Source organism: Triturus cristatus, chromosome 3_1 (genome assembly GCF_964204655.1).
Source record: "Triturus cristatus chromosome 3_1, aTriCri1.1, whole genome shotgun sequence".
NCBI classification, from domain to species: Eukaryota; Metazoa; Chordata; class Amphibia; order Caudata; family Salamandridae; genus Triturus; species Triturus cristatus.
In genome coordinates, this window is record NC_140583.1 from 645,292,996 (window position 1) to 645,313,254 (window position 20,259).

At 42.3% G+C, this 20,259-nt stretch overlaps 1 protein-coding gene across 5 annotated transcripts in view; it reads left to right on the forward strand.

Moving 5' to 3' along the window:
* The window catches only part of CORO2B (coronin 2B), a 328,857-nt gene that overhangs the window by 260,546 nt on the left and 48,052 nt on the right, over positions 1-20,259 (forward strand). For all 5 annotated transcript variants that reach the window (XM_085644643.1, XM_085644639.1, XM_085644638.1 and 2 more), the window contains one exon: positions 6,563-6,712. In XM_085644643.1, coding sequence (XP_085500769.1) covers positions 6,563-6,712 — 150 coding nt within the window. The remainder of the gene's footprint in view (positions 1-6,562; positions 6,713-20,259) is intronic.

Below are 20,259 nucleotides of genomic sequence, written 5' to 3' on the forward strand. Positions count from 1 at the left end.
ATGACCATGGTCTCATATGCTGACGACACCCAGCTAGCGGTTACGATCAGCGGGGATGCCGACCGGGATGCCCCCAGGTTTCAGAGTGGACTTAGGGCGGTGGCGAGCTGGATGAGGAACAACTGTCTCCAGCTCAACGCCAAGAAAACAGAGATCATGATCGTGGGTAAGAGATCGGAGCTATGGGGGGACAGGTGGTGGCCTATGGAGCTGGGGCCGGCCCCCCTTCCGGTCACGGAATTAAAGAACTTAGGAGTATGGATGGATCCCTCCCTCAGCTACGTTGGCCATACGAAGAAAATTGCGGCCTGTTGCTTTGGTATCTTACGGTCGCTTCGCCCCGTTTTGAAGTTCTTCGACCATCGCACCAGGCAGCTTATCGTCCAGGCGACAGTGTTATCGCGCCTGGACTATGCCAGCTCTCTTCTGGTTGGGTCCAATGTGGCCGAGGTCACCCGCCTCCAACGTGTCCAGAACTCTGCGGCGAGAGCTATTGTTGGCCTACCCCGTTCTTGTTCTGCCTCCAGCACATTGAGATCACTGCACTGGCTGCCTATTCGGGCCAGAATCCAGTTTAAAGTGCTGTGTATGGCGTTCAAGATTTTGAGGGGGGTAGGCCCTTCTATTCTTGCGGATCTTCTGTCCTGGTATGTGCCCACTCGGCCCCTGAGATCCTTGGGTCAGGCACTTACTGTGATCCCCAGATACAGGCTGTGTCGGGTTGGCGGCCGCTCTTTCCGGGTCAGAGCAGCTGAGCTCTGGAACTCCCTTCCCCCAGAGTTGCGCCTACTAGATGATCTTTTAGTTTTCCGTAAAGCCCTAAAAACTTTTCTGTTTTAATAAATTTTTCTTTCCTCTGTTCTGTTGTGTTTTCTGTGGTGTTGCATTTTTACCTGCCGTGCGCCTGGACGCCCCTTTGCTGGGGCAGCAGTGCGCATTACAAATGTATGTAACATAACATAACATAACATAATCATACTTTTTATGGAAAAATGAACCCCCTCATTTTGTTCCTTTTTAAATTAAATGTTTTAAGAGTTACCACTTTAATCCAAGCAAGATGGCTTCAGGTATGCCATACGTTTATCATAAGTAGGACTGTTAGCGCTCTAGTTGTTCTTTGGAACACTCTGGGAAGCTGCAGTAGAACACAAAGGAATCAACTGACAGTCTCTGCCCTTGTTGGATGTACATGTTTTACTGAGAATGTCAGACTTCATTCTCACATGACTGAGAAAGATAATGTGAATTTACAGAAAATAAGCTCTCAGTTTAGCTTATAGATCACCTTCCAAACCTCTGTGGGGAAAGCATGAGAAAATATTTTTCTCTCAATCATGATATCCCAGCAGAAGGCTTTTTCACATGGTGAAATCACCTTAGAACATACCACAATTCCTAAAATGAGTATGGTACCATCAACAAATGATTTATAATGTAACTAAAGTCTTAAAACCTTCTATTAACTGCAATGCTTTTTAATGTGCTGACAGCCAATCAGATCTCAGGATGAGATGTGTGGTTAGGCTCCGCCCACATATATATATGATTTTACTTTTGATTTTCTCAGGAACTACTAAACAGATTGACACCAGACCTGCAAAAGGCACATCCCTGACCTGAGGACTACCTCTCTGCCAAATTTCAAGTAAATCTGTTCAGCCGTTCGGGCTGTACCTTGGACTAAAGGTCCCTATGGAAAATTGCATGGGGAAAACGCGTTTTGGGACCCCCCTTTTTTCTCAGCCCCCGCTTGACGAATCCCCCCGAGACTTTCAGGGTAGGAGCGGAGCGGAGCGCCCCACCTATTTTGAAAATTTCACAAGGAATCGTCAACCGGCGCCAAAGTTATTCCAAATAGAATGTTGCGGATTTCCTATGGAAACACGGTCCTAACTATAACTATCTACTGGCAATCGCCAGTAGATAATAAATATATATATATATATATATATATATATATATATATATATACACACACAATACCATCGAACATGAAAAGATTTCGCAGTATGTTACATCACTGGCATTCGAAAGGTCTGTTAGATGATGATAAACTTGAATATCTCTCAACATCTCGACCTACCACTCCAACCATCTATATTTTACCAAAAGTTCATAAGAACTTAGAAAATCCCCCTGGACGTCCGATCCTAAGTTCTTGTGGTTCCCTTTTGGAAAACACTTCCTGGTTCTTAGACAGCTTCCTTTTTCCTTATGTGGAAAGCTTACCCTCATACATTCATGACACAATTGATTTTTTCATCGAATTGGAGGGATTCCCTTAGAAGAGGACTACACAATAGTGGCCATTGATGTGGTCTCCCTTTATACATCGATCAGACATGATGATGGCATAAGGGCCTGTGAAATCTATCTGAGATCACGATCCTTGAATGTACTTGGTCAGACTCATGATTTTAGACATGATGCGTTTTTGTCTCATAAATAATGTCTTTGTTTTTTACAAGAAATTCTACAGACCGAGAAGGAGACCGCAATGGGTATATCTTTTGCACCCACTTATGCTAATCTTACAATGGGCTTCTGGGAAGCAGAACATATCTGGTCTGAAAACAATAAGATGTTAACTGACCCAGTGGTATTTTGGGTGCATTAAATAGATGACTTGTTTCTAATCTGGGAAGCGGCTACAGAAGAGTTGAATTCCTTTTTAAATTCCTTAAATGATAACACATTCCAATTAAAATTCACCCATACCATGAGTCAACAGGAGATAGATTATTTGGATATACACATCTATATAAAGGACCAAAGAATATGTATGACTCTTTATCATAAACCAACAGCAGGTAACAGTAATCTTTCAGCTAACAGTACCCATCCAAAATCTCTCAAATGGAGCGTCCCATATGGGGAATTTTTAGGGGCTCATAGAAATTGTTCGGAAGACTATGAATGTCTATCACAGATAGTTGAAATGTTCGTGAGATTCTTGAGAAGCGGATAACCAACAGTGGTCCTAGAAAATGCTAAATCCAGAGCTGTGAAGAAGAAAAGGGAATCTTTGTTATACCCTAAAAGTTGAGAATAAAATCACATAAGAAACTCAGAAGAAAATGTGAGAGTCATTACACAGTTCAATTTCTCAAGTAAAGCGATTCAAAATGCACTACAAGATCATTGGAAATTACTCCACAAAGATGAAGATCTAAAGACCTAATCCTCAGACCATCTAAGTATTACTTATAGGAAGGCATCGTCATTGTGGGATTTACTAACACACAGTTATTACCAAAAACCAGACAAAGGAGACCGCAAAATGCAGTGGCTGAGAGCAAATGGATTTTTCAAATGTCCTAGATGCAAGGCATGCAAATATTGACAAAATCATCAAGAAGTAGTAACGCTAACAGGAGAAAAATCAAAATCAAGGGAAGAATAGCATGTGAGACAACACACGTTATATATGCTCTAGAGTGTCATTGTGGAAAACACTACATGGAAGCACTGTAAACAAACTCAAGTTGCGAATTCTACAGCATCTCAGAGAAATTACTATTAAAGAGTTCTCCTATACCATATCAAAACATCTTTCGAAAGATCACGAGGGTATTTTATAGAAAGTCACCTTCTATGGCATTGAACATATCCCTTGGAACTAAAGAGGAGGGCATTGTGAGCTTGTATTACGAAAGGCTGAGTCCAAATGGATTATCATGATGGTAACAGAGAACCCATGGGGACTTAACACTGATGCTGAACTACATACATTTCTGTAACTCATATTTTGTATCCCATATCTTTATCAATAGGGTGTAATCATGTAAAGTTGAATGTCTCACACTTTTTAATAATATCGATACGTTGGTCACTTAGCTCTTACTTGTACTGTTTTGAAGTATCAGTAAGAAAGATCTCGAAATCATGTGCCGTTCCTGAGTTATACATACATTTACTTGATAAGGGTATTGTTTATTTTAGAATTCTATTTAGCTCACAGTATGGTTTTGATCATGTTTTCAGAATCTGTACTAGGCACCACCTCTTTAAGCTGGAGTATATTGGATTATTTATCTCTGATGAAGGCAAGTTGATAGATGTAGTAAGGAAAGATATGTTAATTTTTACCTCACTAGATCGATACTTTACAATAAGGAAATATAACTATAAGGGATCTCAAATATTAAGTAATTCCTGATATCTGAACTTTTCTATTTTGATCTCTTTTAGATAGATTTATATGGTTTTAGCAATCAGTGCATGACATCTATTGCATTTGCAATTTACTTCCATGATAGACAGAGAAAATAGGATATATGGATGAAAAGAATCACCTGCACTGTATATAGATTTATACATGAAAGCGGTGAAAGAAATGTTTGGCACCTTGAACCAACGAAGGTGTCTATATGGGTACACAAATTCTTATTGATTACATTGGCATGTTACTGTCAATGCTGATTAGAGAAGTTATGATATATCAGTGAGAGGAGGGGTTTGCATTTTATAAAATCTGTGTATAGTGAGTATTGTTAATGTGTAATACTTGCATTCTGCTAGAACAATAGTTACTTTACAAGTGAAACTGTGATAGAGTGGAGAGTAAAGGCACTATCACTTTACCTAGTTTGTGCATAGTGAGAAATGCAGACATGTGATAATATCCACGCCATAAGAAGAATGGGTACTTTATCACATATTCATCCTACAAATGAGTTATATAATATACTTGGTCTTCAAGATAGATTCAACATACATTTTTACAAACTCATCTGTGTGCTGGGGAAGTCACCCCTTCAATGCTAAACGTATTGGAGTGGTGTTCAAAAAATGGGTAACAGTTCCTCTAATAAACAAAAAATGCTTTCTTGTGAAGGGAGGGGCCGTTTAAGCCTCCCTTAAATACACTCTGCACTTTACACTCTATGACCCGAGCGAAGACCTCTGGCCGAAACACGTTGGTCGTCTTTTCTCCTAATGCACTGTTTGCACTTTGCACTTTATTGTTCTTTTTTCATTATTTTTTCTCACGGCTTTATAAAGACTATTTGAATAAGTTCCAACCTGAAGAGCTCTCTGTCTATGGAGTGCTGCCTTTGTGTTCCTCGGATATAGCGGTGAAGTAAATGAGGGGGAGACACGGGATACCGAATCTTATTTTTATATATATATATATATCAGCTCACTGCAGCAACATGGTGGCACTACAACTACCAGAGGGCCGCAGTTGTGGCCACGCCCACTGAGGCGGGTAGTTTGATATTTAAGTCGCCGCCAAAATCACCATGGCTTGACTTCTATGCCCAGCACCCCTGATGAAGTGATGACCACGAAACGCGTTGGGTTGGGCCTGAAATGAACTTTGTGGGCTTGTCTGCTGACGTTTGCTGTGCTGCCTTGAATAAACCATTATGGACATTACTCACCCGCTGTGGGCCTCTTCCTCTGCAGGCACCTTGTGAATGGATATATATATATATATATATATATATATATATATATATATATATATATATATATATATATATATATATATAATCATTTCAGTAAAATTAACCATCACATCAAGGAACGTTGGAGAATTAATACCTCATATTAAAAATATAAATGGGATATTAACTAATTTGGGGACTGGTGAATAATCAGTGATTGCACCTTCTGTGTAACTCTGGAGAGTCCTCTGGTCATCCCACCTCCACTAGATCTGTCTGTGGCTATGCGGTCTCTACACACCTCGTCCCTCGCCGTCAGGTGTTCACAGTAGGTGGATTACCATGCAGTACTGGGGAAAATATCAGCTTCTGAGTAGTTTATGATCCTGCCATGGCTGCTATACCACGGGTATGGTGTGATTGAAAGTACAGCTATTATAGTTTTGGTTGTCAATGTCACATGCCAGTGCAGGTCTCATATATCTGTGTTTGGCTAAACTTCCATGGTGTGGCCAGTGCTTAATTTGTGCCATTGGTTTCCTGTGCTTGGCACCAGCACTTAATTGTCAGCATCGGCTTTAGTGACAGCGCATCACATGATAAAGCTGTCTTTTTAATTTGGAGATGAGCACAACAAATGTGTTTATTAAGTGCATATACTTTGAAAATTAGTAATACCAGCCTCTCATGCCATTATTATAGCTTTGTATGGCCTGAAATAGTGTGAATTGCCACAGTTGTAGGAATGTGATGGTTAGGTGTTAAGTTGGTACTGCCATTGCCAGCACTGGCAGGGTATTGATGGTGCAGGCTGCAGTGACCTTCTCAGAAGGGCCCTGGCATTTAAATGTTTACAAATTAAGCACTGAGTGTGGCTAATATGAGACTCAGTGTGCCAGCTCTTCAGAGATGCTGCTCAAATGCACCAGAGTTATGTTCAATTATGCACAACTTCTGCAGAGTGCCCTCATCTAAATTCTGCTTCTCTGATTTCTGAGTGTTTTGGTTCTTTCCAGGTTCTGTGATCCAGTGATGTCTTAGGGATTGTTGAGTGCTGTTCATTTGCAAACCACTTTGTCTCCTCTTGGTGAGGACTTTGGTAAGCAGTTTTCCAGCCTGTGCTTTTATGAAAATGTGTGAGATTTCTTGTTTATTGCCCTGTACAGGTGAGAATCTGGGAGATTCCGGATGGTGGACTGCGGAGGAACATGAGTGAAGCCCTCCTGGAGTTATATGGACACAGTCGAAGAGTTGGCCTTATTGAATGGCACCCAACCGCCAACAACATCCTCTTTAGTGCGGGCTACGATTACAAGGTGAGCAAGCAACTCTGGGCTGTGGCGGGCCTCTTGGGGCAACCGTGGTGTATCTGAGAAAGAGCACATCAATGGAAAACCAACAGCACCAGTGTGAATGTTTGGGTCTATTTGAGGTAGAGCATCAAGGAGCAACTAGAGACACTGCTACGTAACGCAGGCTCCTACTACATCTGAAGGAGAACATGATGTGCAACAAGGGACTGTGCTGCTTAATTGCAGGTGTTGGGTATATCAGGGCTGTATAAATACACAATAGATGTGCACGCCTGATTTTTGTATCCCCAAGGTATTATAGTCTTACAGAAGCGGCCACAGACGCTTGAGCAGCTCCCTCTGTAATACAGATAGCGCTGATGCACATACACCGCTGGTTCTACCGAATGGGGCGAGTCCTCATTTGCATGGGGACAAGAATACATGTAAATGAAGGAAACACTTTGTCTCTTCTGCATCTGCCATTTAATGGATTGAGGGTGTAGAGACATAAAGCCTGTCAGGTGGTGCAATGACTGTGCATCTCCAGAGGGTGACCATCAGGAGGGAGGAAATAGGGTCCAAAGGACCCCCTTCCCTGACATCCCCCTGCTGGACTGTGCAGTCACTCACTACAACTGCATAGAGGGGGTCTGTACACCCTTCCTTTGAAATGCAGCCCGCTGCTGCCTGCACAGTGAAAGACAGAGCAGCTGCTCTAAGGCAGCGGCTATGTCTTTCACTAATTCGCCTTCCCCAGGGCAGCACAAGTTTGCAGCTCCCGGGGGCAGCGCATTGATTATAATTGGGCAGACTGCCCCTGTTTGCGCCCAGTGTGCCTGTTTAAAAGTGTGCGGTGGCGCAAACAGCTACAAAATGCCCATCACATAATTCGAGCCCTGGTGTAGCGCGTCCAGAATCAGAGGGACACCGCTTGAACAGACAGGCTCCGAGTACATCAGAAGGAGGCCATCAAAGAGCAGCCGGCTGCTCTTGCGTTAAACGCAGGCACAGGCGGTATCTGAGAAAGCTCCTCAGTGGTACATGTGATAAATGCATGCTCCGCCTATTTCCCAGAGAGCACGTGCGAGGGCAGGCGGCAGGGTGCTCCTGGTATGTGCGGGCTCAGGGTGCTTCTGAAGCTCCGGGGCTGTTGCTAAATGCAAGCGCTGGGTACAACCGTAGAGGGCACATCACCAAGCGGGCAGCGCTGGCACCGCTGCTGAACTGCACTGATGGATATACTTTTGGCACCGGAAGTCATATAGTTCCATACTAGGCAAGAATATAGTGGACCTTGTAATAAAGACAATCATGTAAAATGGGACTTCTAAAGCAGTCTTGGGTGGACCATAGGGCATTTAAGAGTGGAATGTGGGAATTGTAAGTAATTTGTAAACATATAATCGCTTATAAATGAGGTGCGCTTGTAAATAGAAATCGCAGACTAAGTTACTGTCGTCGCTACCCACTCAATTTTATGAGAAAAATGTGTAATATAATGCCAGTTATAGGTTTAACCCTCTTGCTGGGTTCTATCGACTACCAAGTCTGTGTTTTACAGGGTAAAGTCTTCTACTTCTTATATGTGAAGGGAGGAGGTGGTTTTGTTATGCTGATGTACCCCTGTGTTCCAGTTGTGTGGGTATTGGTGAGTAGCATTCTTAAGCATACATGCTGTTGCCTGTGAAAGATCTACATGCTCATAAGTTTCCTGCAGTTAAGAGAATATCCCATAATAACGTCGACGTGTTTATCTGAGGAAGTAATATGAGGTTTGGGACGGATTAGCGAAGCACCCACATTCACAGATCTAAGACCATGGCGATAGGCGTGATTGTATTGCATGTTCCAGTTCATACGATTCTCAAGAAGTCCGTGTTAGAAACTTCCAAAATTTCCCAAAAAGCTTGTTGCTATTTGGATGGTGGGCGCTTTTATGATACCAGCGTGCATGTTGGTTTGAGCTGAAAACAAACCATCAGGGAGGGACTGAGGAAGCTGGCACACAATGGAAGGACCTGAGAAAGAGGCAACCCAACTGGTTTGCCTGTTGCCCAAGCTGTCGTAGAGTAGGCCAGCGAAAGAAGACATCACAGATGCCATTGTGCCAGTTCTGGAAAAGTGAATTGGCCGACCCACCTGACCTTCCACTTTGAGGCCCCTTGCCTGGTCTCATCAAGACGTACTAATGAGGTGAAGAATGACATTATTTTAGAAATGTTCAACAATTAATCTCTCATCAGTAATAAATGCATTTTAGGACTCTGACCTGATATTGTGGATAGACTTGCAAATTCCACTGAGGCGCTCTTGACCTTTTACTATGCTTGGTTCTGATGCAAGTTGAAGTTAAAAGCACAAAGTAGAGCTCGCCATGTCTCTAGAGGGGTGAAAAGCACACCGCTCCAACAGAAGCTGGAGGCGACTATGGCTCATTTGCTTCTGAAATCTTCCCCTGACTCCCCACCAGTCCTGCTTGGTTTCTGCACGGAGGATACATTTCGGATGCTCACTGCGCCATCCTGCATCATCCCCAGCTCGCCCTGAACAACTGCCAAGGATGAGCCCACTTGCCTGTGAGCTGAGTCTGAGGCCATCTGTCTTTGGTCCAGCAACCAGCTAAGGGATTCAAGTTCGATTTTTTGGGATTGAACTATTGAACTTCAACATTGATTATGTCCAATTAGGGTTCAGTTGTTGGTTGGTTTTGTCCTTCTGGTAGTGCAGCTGTATTGGAGAACAGATTTGTCCTTTAAAAAGTGTCTAATTTTGTGCAGCCAAGGTCTCCGTTGTCAACCGTCATCTTCCCTTTTAACCCTGTATTGCAAGCTCTCACTTACAGAGTACTTGGCTGAAAGTCGGAGCACTATACTACTGAGAGCATATATCTGTTTATACAAAGGGCACTCACTGACAGTCAAAGCGTTCATGTCGCACTCCAGTGCCTTGCCACAAGCTACTGACATAAGAGGTCTTTGAGTGGTGAGGAGAGATTCTCACTAGAGTTCCTGTCCCTTTGTCAGGACAGTGGGGAACTGCATATTGTTCCTCAAGGAGACGGTTTCATTTAGAGAGTAGGTGTAGCAGCCATTTCTCGATTTCCACAGTATGCCAATCTGTCTAACAGCAAATAGTGCCTAGACGAATGCATCTTTGTTGCTTTCCTGTTTTCTGTATCAGACCTGCATAAGCAGTTATCAGGTTGTGCCACATTGCATCGCAATACTTTCATTCTGCTCCCATGAACCACCATGTTCTTCACTTCTGTACCCTTTTTCTTGTTGCAGTTTTTAGGTCTCGCCTAGGCAGCGCGCATGCACTGTCTCTCCGAAATATCAAGTAATCTGTTAAAGCGGTGAAACTCCGCCTTTTGCCGGGGAATTTCTCCTGCCGCTTGCCATTTGTAAACGCTGGCATTGTTTTTCTTAAAGGGCTTATAATTGCTGTAGATACGATGCGTCACTTCCGTTCATTCCGGAAGCAGCACCGCCTAACTACAGTTCCCGTCCGCATTCGTGCTTCTGTTTTCCTTTTGGGACTACTTTATAAAATTGTACCTTTCAACCCGTGCGTTCTGTTCATGCTCGCTGCCGTGAACGCCTCAGAGACATCAATGCTAATTTCCCCCCTTGTTTAAATTGTAGCTTTCTACCCACGTGTTCTTTTTCTGCCTGTTGCTGCTTCTTTTATTTCGAGGAGTTTTCACGAGCGCAGCTTATGCTCGCTGCCGTGTGTGCCTCCGACACTTCAATACTAATCTCCCTCCTTGTTAGGTACGCAGTTTGTTCGTTGTATTTTGCAACTCAGTTTTGTCGCTGAGTAGGTTGTCCCTAGTATTGACGTTCTTTCTAAATAATATAGAGCGTGTTTTTCTGTATAGCTGGTCTATGGGTGGTCACGATCCGGAAGCGAGCTTGAGTTGTTCTTCCTGTATGTAAACGTGCTATTCTGATCAGTGGTGCATAAATCTCTTGCGTGCTTCCTGTGTTTCTTTCTTTCATCTTGTTTTCTTTGTGCTGTAATTCCTCCTTGTATAGAATTTGGCTGAGTCATCTGCCAGTCACTTCGTGTGGTTTTCATTTTCCAGTACCTCGTGGAAAGGGTTGTCACTCTTTTTACAATGTTATGCAGTCTCGCCTGTTGACTTTTCACTCTTTCACTTGCAAAAAAAACACTGACAACATATCCTTTCTTGTCCGTGTCAGGCTTTGCTTCTTGTTTTTCTATCGTTCGTCCCCCTGTGTCTCTTTCTCTCTCATAGTCACTGTTTAACGCTCTCTCTCTCTTTCTCTCTCTTTACGTTCATACCTCTCATTTAGTTTCAAGGCGATTGGTTTAAAGGGTAAGTCACCTGTAATAGAACCCGAAAAAAAATCTAATCCTAGCTCCACCACTTAACCACATTATGACCCTGGGCAAATCACACTGAACGTGCCTCTTCCATATTATGGCCCTGGTTCATCCAAGCTTAAGGTGCCTCACCTATATCTGCCACACGCTAGGTGTAACTAGGAACAGTTTTAACCACCCGTTGACTTGCACATTCCCTTTTCCCGTCTTTTATTCCTTTATACTTTTAGATCACCACCCTTTATACCCAGGAACTCCTTGACTCCCCTTCATTTCCTCCATCGGTCCTTTATTCCTTCCTCCCATTCATGCTGGTTTTTTTCTCACCGTTTGTTGTTCCTGCAGCTTTCTTCGTCTCTTCTCTTTCTTTCGTTCTCTTCCCCCTCCTTCAAATTTCCTGTTTTCTTTTCTTTGCTTCACTTCATTCTTTCTGTCTAACGTGCCCTTCCATCCTTTTCCACACTCCCTTCCGCCATCATTTCCTTTCCCTTCCTCTTCCCCTCTCTTACTCCCTCCCACCCTCCGTTCTTGGCTCCCCCCCTCCCGCCTTCCTTTCTTTTATTTTGCATTATGTTTATTCAACTGAGTGTATGGTTTTTACAACAGTCATGATTAAAGTTCTATGCCTTATGTGTTTTCACTAAAATACCTTTCATCACATATTATCTCACTGACTCTTGATATATTTTCTGTTATTTTCTGCAACATTGCCCCTTTACCATTTTTTAACGCAAAAGAAACGATCAAAAAGTCAGCTATCATATTAAACAAGCATTTGCAATGCAATAGGTCGCGCATTTACGCGAGTTGAGCTATTGGCATTGTAATTTACAATGCATTTTATTTGTTTTGTGTTTTAAAACATAAATAAAAGGCATTGTCATTTATAATGCCAATAGCTTAAACTCGTGTAAATGCGAGACCTATTGCATTGCAAATGCTTGTTGCTATTCCAGTCTACGTGTGCTACTATTTTCATATCACTTTCTAGCCCTTTGACAACGCTCTGGTCTGGATAACTGCATATCTGCAAGCTTCTAGCCATCATTCAAGTCCATTATTTTTAAACTGTAAGATCAAACTTTACCCTGCAACTTCACTGCGTGTTTGCAAGCTTGAAGAGTCCACCAAAAGGACAGGTCCTGTAAAGTGTTTTGCTTTCATACATAAGGCTTTTTGCTTGCCTCTGTGGTCTTTTCTGTAGTACTATTGCCATCCTCACTTTGTAGGGAGTATTCTTAATTAACCTGTTTTCCTGGACAGACACCCAGTCTTCCGGAAGGGCTCAGCCTTACTTCAAAAACGTTAAGGATCTAAACATTGATAGCAAGGCTCCCCAAATCAATGTAAGGGTCACAGCACTCTAAAGAAGACAGACGGCATGCTTTAAAGGTGGATAGACACCCGTTGCCTTAAAAAAAGAAAGACTGCTGTCCCATCCACACATCTGTGTCTTTATTCACAGATAACAGGGAACAAAGGAATAGCCTAAAGAGAGAAAAGGATTGGATTCCCACATGGTTCTGGGTCCAAATTGAACTGATGACCAATTTTTGCAAGAGATTGAGAAGGAAATTCCAAAAACATAGGAAGAAAACTAAGTAACAGCACCCTTAACATCCCAGAAAGAGATAGAAGACCGAAAGAGAGGTAAGTTCTTGTGATGGTGCGAATGAAGAAGAAAATTTGAGAGTTGGGGCCCGATTTAGAGTTTGTTGCTGAGTGGACTCTGGTGCAGCTGTGTCGGAGTACCCTCTCTGCCAAATCCTTGGTCCGCCTGCCCGATTTACAGGCGTGCAGACCTTAAGTTTGTCAGTGACAGCGCCTACTCTGGCTCAGTCACTGACATACTCCTCCTATGCCCGACGGACTATGGCCATCGGGGGTTTGCATATAATATCTATCCAATTAGGAGTGGACGGTGCTGTGGGTTTTTTTTTGTTCATCACTTTTAGGTAAAACCTGGCTGTGAGAGACCGTTAAAAAAATGACCCTCTCGCATTAGGAGACAACTCCTATGATGTGGGGTGCCATTTGTTTTTGCTTTTCGAAAACAAAATCTCACATTATTAAAAGTTTGACGAAGCCACCCTTCAAACTTCTAACATGTTGACAGGAGCCGCTGTGATAGCAGTTCATCCCAATGAGTAGAGATGTCCGCTGGGATATCGGACATTTCAAAAATGCAGAGTATGGGTACTCCATCAGGGCAACGGAGTATTTTACTCCATTGCCCTGACAGCCTAAATACTATACTCTGCACTCTAGATAAGGCCCTAATAGTGCTGTTTCTGTAGAATTCCCAGGGCGGGCACCAGATTGAATAGGGGATTATGAGTCTGAAATATATTTGAAAGCTGAGCAGAAACAATTCATGGTCCAGGAACTGGTTTGAGGTGGTTCCCTTTCAAATATCATCCGGCTGCACTGCAGACAGCTACAACCACACAGCCTTTATGCAAGGTGATGACTCTTGCAGTGAGTTTTGATGAGGCTGACTCAAAGCAGAACAATCTAAAACATGGGGACTGCGAGAAGACTCTACTTCTAAATATCATCAGCCTTCCCGAAGTGACAATCCTGGATACACAAAAGGATAGGCCCTGCCTAGGAACTTCCCCACCTTAAACAACAGAATTGTCTCACTTGCACCATGTCCCAAACCATCTACCAAATGGCATTGCTTGGCAAATCTAATCCACAATCCCCTGGTAAAACATGCTTGTACAATTTCTAAGATCACCATCCTCCCTCACTTCAGTGTCTGGGTCTCCACCCTTTGGCATCAGGGATACAAACAATAACTTTCCACTGTCTGGCGGAAGCTTTAGCCTTCCCAATCTTGTGTCATACACACCAGGGCCATCCAAAAGGAATACTACTGGTCCCAGCAAGCATATCCACATGGCACACTGTCATATATGTCCCTCGCATGTACACTGTACACATGCATTTGACTGCACACTGTATGTGTGTGCAAGGGTCTGGGTGTTATGCTGAAGTGGACATTTTTATCTAGTGGGGCCAGTGGGCCACGATCCATTCTGACACAAAAAAAGGTCTCATCAGGACTACTAAGTAAAAAAAGAAAATGGGTTAAATGCCGCTTCTAGTTCAGGCCAACAACCCAGGACATGGAAAGTAGCCCCAGGGCACAGAACCTTTTCGCGATCTTGGCAATCCTAGGGACCGGCCTAGGCTTCAGTGCACATGCTAGATTAGCGTAATGACTGGGCTGGTGAAAATCAGAATACCAGATTCACATACAGTTAGGTAACTCAGGGCACGAATGCACACCTTTTTGGAATGCAGGGACATTTGCATCCCAACACAGAGTGTTAAAAAGGTTAATTAATTTCCAGTGGCGTTAAAGGCAAAACCGAACCTAGGCCAATAGTATATGAAGGCTCATACGCATAGTTGGAGGTGGTTATCTTGTCAATATGGAGGGAGATTGCTGAGCATTTCAGTGATCACGTCTAGGTCCCTACATTTCAGTTCAGGAAAGTCAGCCTCACATCAAGAACAGAGAACTTTGATTAAACAGTGGTAACTTCAAGGTATAGCATTTTCACTGTGGGATACTGAATGCTCATGCCAGATTATTAAGTATTTCTTATTGTATTTTTAAATATAATTTCAATCTGCAGACATCCATGCCCTCTGTTTTCTCTTATCCCAGTCCCCTTCCTCTACTTCTACTTCTCGTCTCAGATATTATTCTGTGTGTGGTGCGTAGGGGTTTCGGTGGGGGATGAAAAGTACATCACTGCATTTGGTTACAGAGTACAAAGTTAGTACACTAACTTCTTTGGATCTCTAGAGAATCTTTCAGGGGTGCCAAGGGTCTGAAGGGAGTAACTAGAGAATAAGAATGTGGAAGAGCCTTTGTGTCTAGTAACAGAGGTGGTAATTAATGGCTAGTGATATGTCTTTTGTTTCCGAAAGGAAAAGCTCCTGATTAGCATCTTTCCTTTTAGTTCTTTTCATGGTACATATCTCTTCTTGAACTGTAATTAATTCTGAATAAACAAAATTGACTTCCTACTGCAGCTTTGTTAAGAGATCGAAAATCTGAGAGTGTGCAGTGTCAGACTCCATCACTTCAGTTGGATTGTAACGTGGGCTAAGCCATCTCAGAAAGCACTAACGCGGTACCCTGGATTAAAGGGGGGAGTGCATTGCTCCCATTGGATCACGGGTAGTGCTTTCCGACAATGGCCCTGACCCAGTCCTTTGCGTTTCATGGCCAAGACTATATTAATTAATGATATGATGACTGAAAGTAACCCTCCAGCCCCCAATTTGATATTTCATTGTAGTGAAGTCTCTATCTTAAATTCATACATTTTACCTAATACCTTTGAGGGCTGGTGATGCATAGGTAAATAGGAGAACTTGGTCTCAATTTCTGGACCTTCTATGCCTATAATTGGCCTCAAAACTGCATTCGCCCACTACTGTATTCAGCAAATTGTGTGATGATAGAGTTTTCGTCCCATATATTCAACATTCCATATTCCTTCACGTGCTCTGTTGAAAACATTATATTTTGTTAGGAATCTGTACCTAATCCTATAATAGAAACAAAGGCGATGTATTACCACTGCTTTTAACACCACGTAAATTAAAAAAAATACAACACAGTTTTGTCACATTACATTCCAACTGCCATTGCACCAAATTCCAAATGCGCAATTTCTTTTGGGATTCTTCAACTTCATTTACATATTTTATTCACTTGATTCCATTCAATCCCGCCTTGCTTGGAATTGTTGTTCCATTATAAAGTAGTGAGCAATAATGCAAACAAACATGCGTTGGTGTTAAAATCCTTCAGAACTCAAGAATACGATATTGCTCCAGATTTTTTATAAAATAGTCTCACGCCTTGACTTGGTCTCGGCATTTTTTACTTAAATGGCTAATTTGAGGAGCACAAGATGAGTTTAATGATTTTTTCATAATAAAATAGTCCTATTCTCGTACAGCCTCTATCAGCATTCCATTTCCCTGTCCACACATAAGCACCGACTGATTTGCCAAAGGTCATGATTTTTCTTCTACTTGAATCTATTTTTAGGCATTCCATTTGCTGTGTTCAGTGAGGAAACGTAATAACTGTTGAAGGTCAATGGGTGACTTGTCTATCACTAACAAATAGCTTAAGCCATCAGAAAAATACTAATTTCCTCCTCGCCCCCAATTTTGGAGAAAGAAAAGAAATTGTTTAGAAAGGGAGAAAAGATCAGCCACATAAACATAAAACCGAGCACGCGCAAGTACGCAGCCTTGCATTAGAGCATTTGAAATTATAATTCTTATTATTAAAAAAAAAACTCACTCGCTGTCTGAAGTGTAAAAGGAATTAATATCATTCAAGGTCATTCATTGTATTCCATTGCTGCATTTTTTTCACTGTGTCCAACTTGAATATGGCAAAACTTGGGGTTTCCTTTTGTAGCCCATTATGTTGTTTACGCCATCAGGCTGTCACATGGAAAAGGTGTGATCTAAGGCTCCTCTGTTCCCTTAATAACATTTAGGAGTTGCAAAGATCCCCGTCCAACTGGTGATTTACATATTGTGCAAAAACATTTCCTCTATATTAAGCCAGGAGCAAATCGTTTTAGGAGACATTCTACAATCCTTTTTGGCAGCTGTCCTTTGTTCAAACGCCGTTAAATACTGCGTGTAATAAGTGTGTTCAAAATATCAGGTTATTTTTTAGCAAGGCTATTGGTAAGACATTGGTTCCTGGAGCCCGAGAAATTTGTAAAGATGAAATTAGTTTCAGAAGCTGAGCTGCAGTTATCTCCCTCCTGGCACCAACAAACTGGGGACTTGCAACAACATACGAATCTGCCCTCCACTATAATGCCCGGTGATAAGACCATACAACTGTTTATTAATTTCACTGCCATACTTGGATTTAGAGGATATCTGCCACCCATTTTCCCTGGTTTGTATATCTTTCCTTTTGGATGTGTACAGGAACTCATTCCATTTTTGTTCCTGATATAAATGCGCTTTAATGTCTAAAGCCATTGATACTGCAAATGTCACACCAATGTGTCAAATATTAATCTAATTTCCCTACTTTCATACCATGAATTCAGAAACTCCAGATTTGAAGATGACCATATCATATTTCCAGAAGCGAGGCTACAAGCAAGGCTTTATGTGGTTCCTCGTGTTCAGTATTTAAAGACATTTGCAAAGGTAAATGGTCACTGCTAAATACATGGATAATTTTAAAGACAATAACAGGTATTCCTCCAAGAGTAGTCAAGGACTGCATTCTGGCAACTAGAGGGTTAAGTGTGATGCTGGACATCTCCCATTTAAAGAGCAAGGCTGCAGGATCATGAGAACCATTATACCCTATGACTTCCTTTTGTTTGTTATATTGCATTGGGGTTATCCCCCACATGTTTCCACTTCAGTTTATGCTTGTCCAAACAAATAACAATTAATGTCTCCTGTAATTATTATCGGCTCCCTTTAGTAAGCATCCTTTACACTGTGTATCATATCAACTAATTTGGCAGCAGGTCAACCATTTTTACCCTTTTGAAAGATTACATCCAACAATCAGTTTTCTTACTCCTGACTTTGTTTTTATATTAATTTGGCCCATCACTGCTAAGTCACTATGTCCTACTTTGACCTTGCCTATGCAACCTCTAGCTACTTTACACAATGCTATAAGACACCTTTGGAAATCCCTCTTTGAGACAGTTTAGTTTTTATTTCAAACTTTCCAAAGCTGTAAAAAGGTGACCAGCCTCCTTCATGGTCTTCCATCCATCTTTCCAAGCCTGCTACGTTCAAGAAGTCATAAAAAGGCACTTAGAGGCACCCTCCCCAGTGGATTGTTCATCTCGCTTAAATATTTTTTTATGAAAACGAGTTTCGGCTTAAAAAAAAAGGGCACCAGCCAGTCCCGTGAATGATTTGGTTTATCGTTGTGTTGAGTTATAGACCCAACTGTTCTGAACAGTCTACCTGCTGATCACACGTGTACTTGGGGAGCGTTCTTTCTAATGGTAGCTTCCTCGGTGTTCGTATTCCGGAGAACAAACCCTATTTATATGATGTCATTTTAAGGTTTTTCTTCAATAGTCTGCTCCTTTACATTATTTGCTCTTAAAAATCTGGATATGGTAGTTTTAGGTATACCTCTACCTTTACTCTCATTGATCGAACTGTGATACTTTCATCCTGGGCACCTTGTTTATCATTAATAAATTCTACTCTCTTTATACTTTGTGATTGGATATAAGTCAAGCTTGGTGCAGTTTTTAGAATTTTAAGTATGGTCCCTGTTATCAAACAGCTATTGTTTGGACATGTATGGATGGTAAACATTAATTTATTTGAGTTCATCCTTATACGTCACTTTGTCTTAGTTCTAATAATCCATTCTACTTCTGAATTTCAAAGAGATCTGACATAGGGATTAGGGTTTCCGTAGCAGATTTATGATGTTCTTACATTGTGACGAGGATCTTTCATCCATTTACACCCCCTAGTATTCTAATTATCTTGAGTTGGGATATGGCCAGATTGCATTTTAGCCAGTGACTCCTATCAAATACTCCCCACCCTCTTTAATCAGAGAAACTCCTTGGGATTTCCCATAGCTCTGAGGTCACTATTTCTACAGTTATCACCCATTCCATCCACGATGATCCTTGATGCTGTGATCTGGTTTTATTCTAGGATATAGCCATTTTTTGGTCTCGCCTGGCGAAAGCAGCGCGAAGCACTGTCGCCAGCAAGATCTATTGTTGCTAACTTGCCTGGGAAGTGGGACAGGAGATGGGCACGCGCAGGCTTCTTTTGGTGGATTGGAGCCTGTGTACGCACTTACAGCCACGCGGCGTGCACATCTCCTGTCACCCTTCCGTCCTCGCAAGCCAGCATGCAGTTTCACTTTCCCTTTTTTTTTTTAAACCTCGCCCCATCGTTGGAGCGGCCCGCAACGGCGGGTCCGCTCAGGAAACAAACATTGACACTGTGCCTTCATCGGCACAACCACTGGACAAATGGAGAATCCCCCACTCACCCGATCTGCGGGGGGAATCCTCCTGAGAGGCGGCTGGCTGCGGCGCGCTTCCGAAGCACTCCAGCTCCACTATACTTCTGCCAGCACGACGCGGGGCTCTCTCCTTAGGCATGGGAGCCCCGCACTGCTATCTGCCGCTCTTCACCCGGGCCTCCTCCTGGGACCTGGGACTTCAGCTCCCGCACTTCCTCTCTGGCGCCGGGGCTCCCTCTTCACCACGGGAGCCCCGGAAGGGGACAGGCGCTGCCTGCACCGGCCGCACGCGCCACCACTGGGCACGCAAAAGTTACAGGTACCGCACATGCGCGGGCAGCCCTCGCCCTCCTCCCCGGCCCGTATGTGGAGCTGCTTTCTGTTTTGTTTGTTCTAAAAGGATCTGGGATGAGCAGTAAGGAGGTATTTAAGGCAACCGGATTATTTTTGTTGTACACCTAAGAAAAACAGAATCGTTCTGCAATTATCTAAACAGTGTGAGTTTTCCAATTTTGTCATCTGGCTTATATTAAACCGATTCTATCATATTTTTGCACCAAATTACTAACTACTTTCTGATGTGTTCAATTTTGCATTAGATTTCGCTTTTATTATTCATGTCTGTCTCTTATGATAGTGCAAGACACCAAGTATTTAAGTGGTTTCCAGGAAGGGTGAGTGTGTGATTATGTGTTGTACGGAATACAATACCCTTTGCTGTACACTTTATGGATATTGAAAGTCATCTCAGAGATCCATTGCTTTATGAAGGAACTTCGCCTTCAGCTTTTTCCCTTTATATAGTTACGGAACTCCTTGGTGACTTGCATTCATTCTCCTTATAATATATGACAGCGGGTACTTTATCCCACAAGTCATGGCCCTTTGATTGTGCAAACTATCGCAGGATAGCTTCTAATGTTTTGAAGTGTGAGTATTTTAGACCTTGCTTGTGGAAGTTGGTAGTGAAGTCATTTCTTAAGGAGTAAAAAAAAACAGGTTTTTTTTCAGGAAGTATTTTTAAGCAGATAAAAAAATATATATGTTTCAAATTATAAAACACAGATGTATATTTTGGGTAGCTGAATATTCATGGAAATGAAAATACATATTTTTCACCTTAAAGTCCATTTTCAGGTCTGAAGTATGATTTTTGATATCACTAATCTCCGTG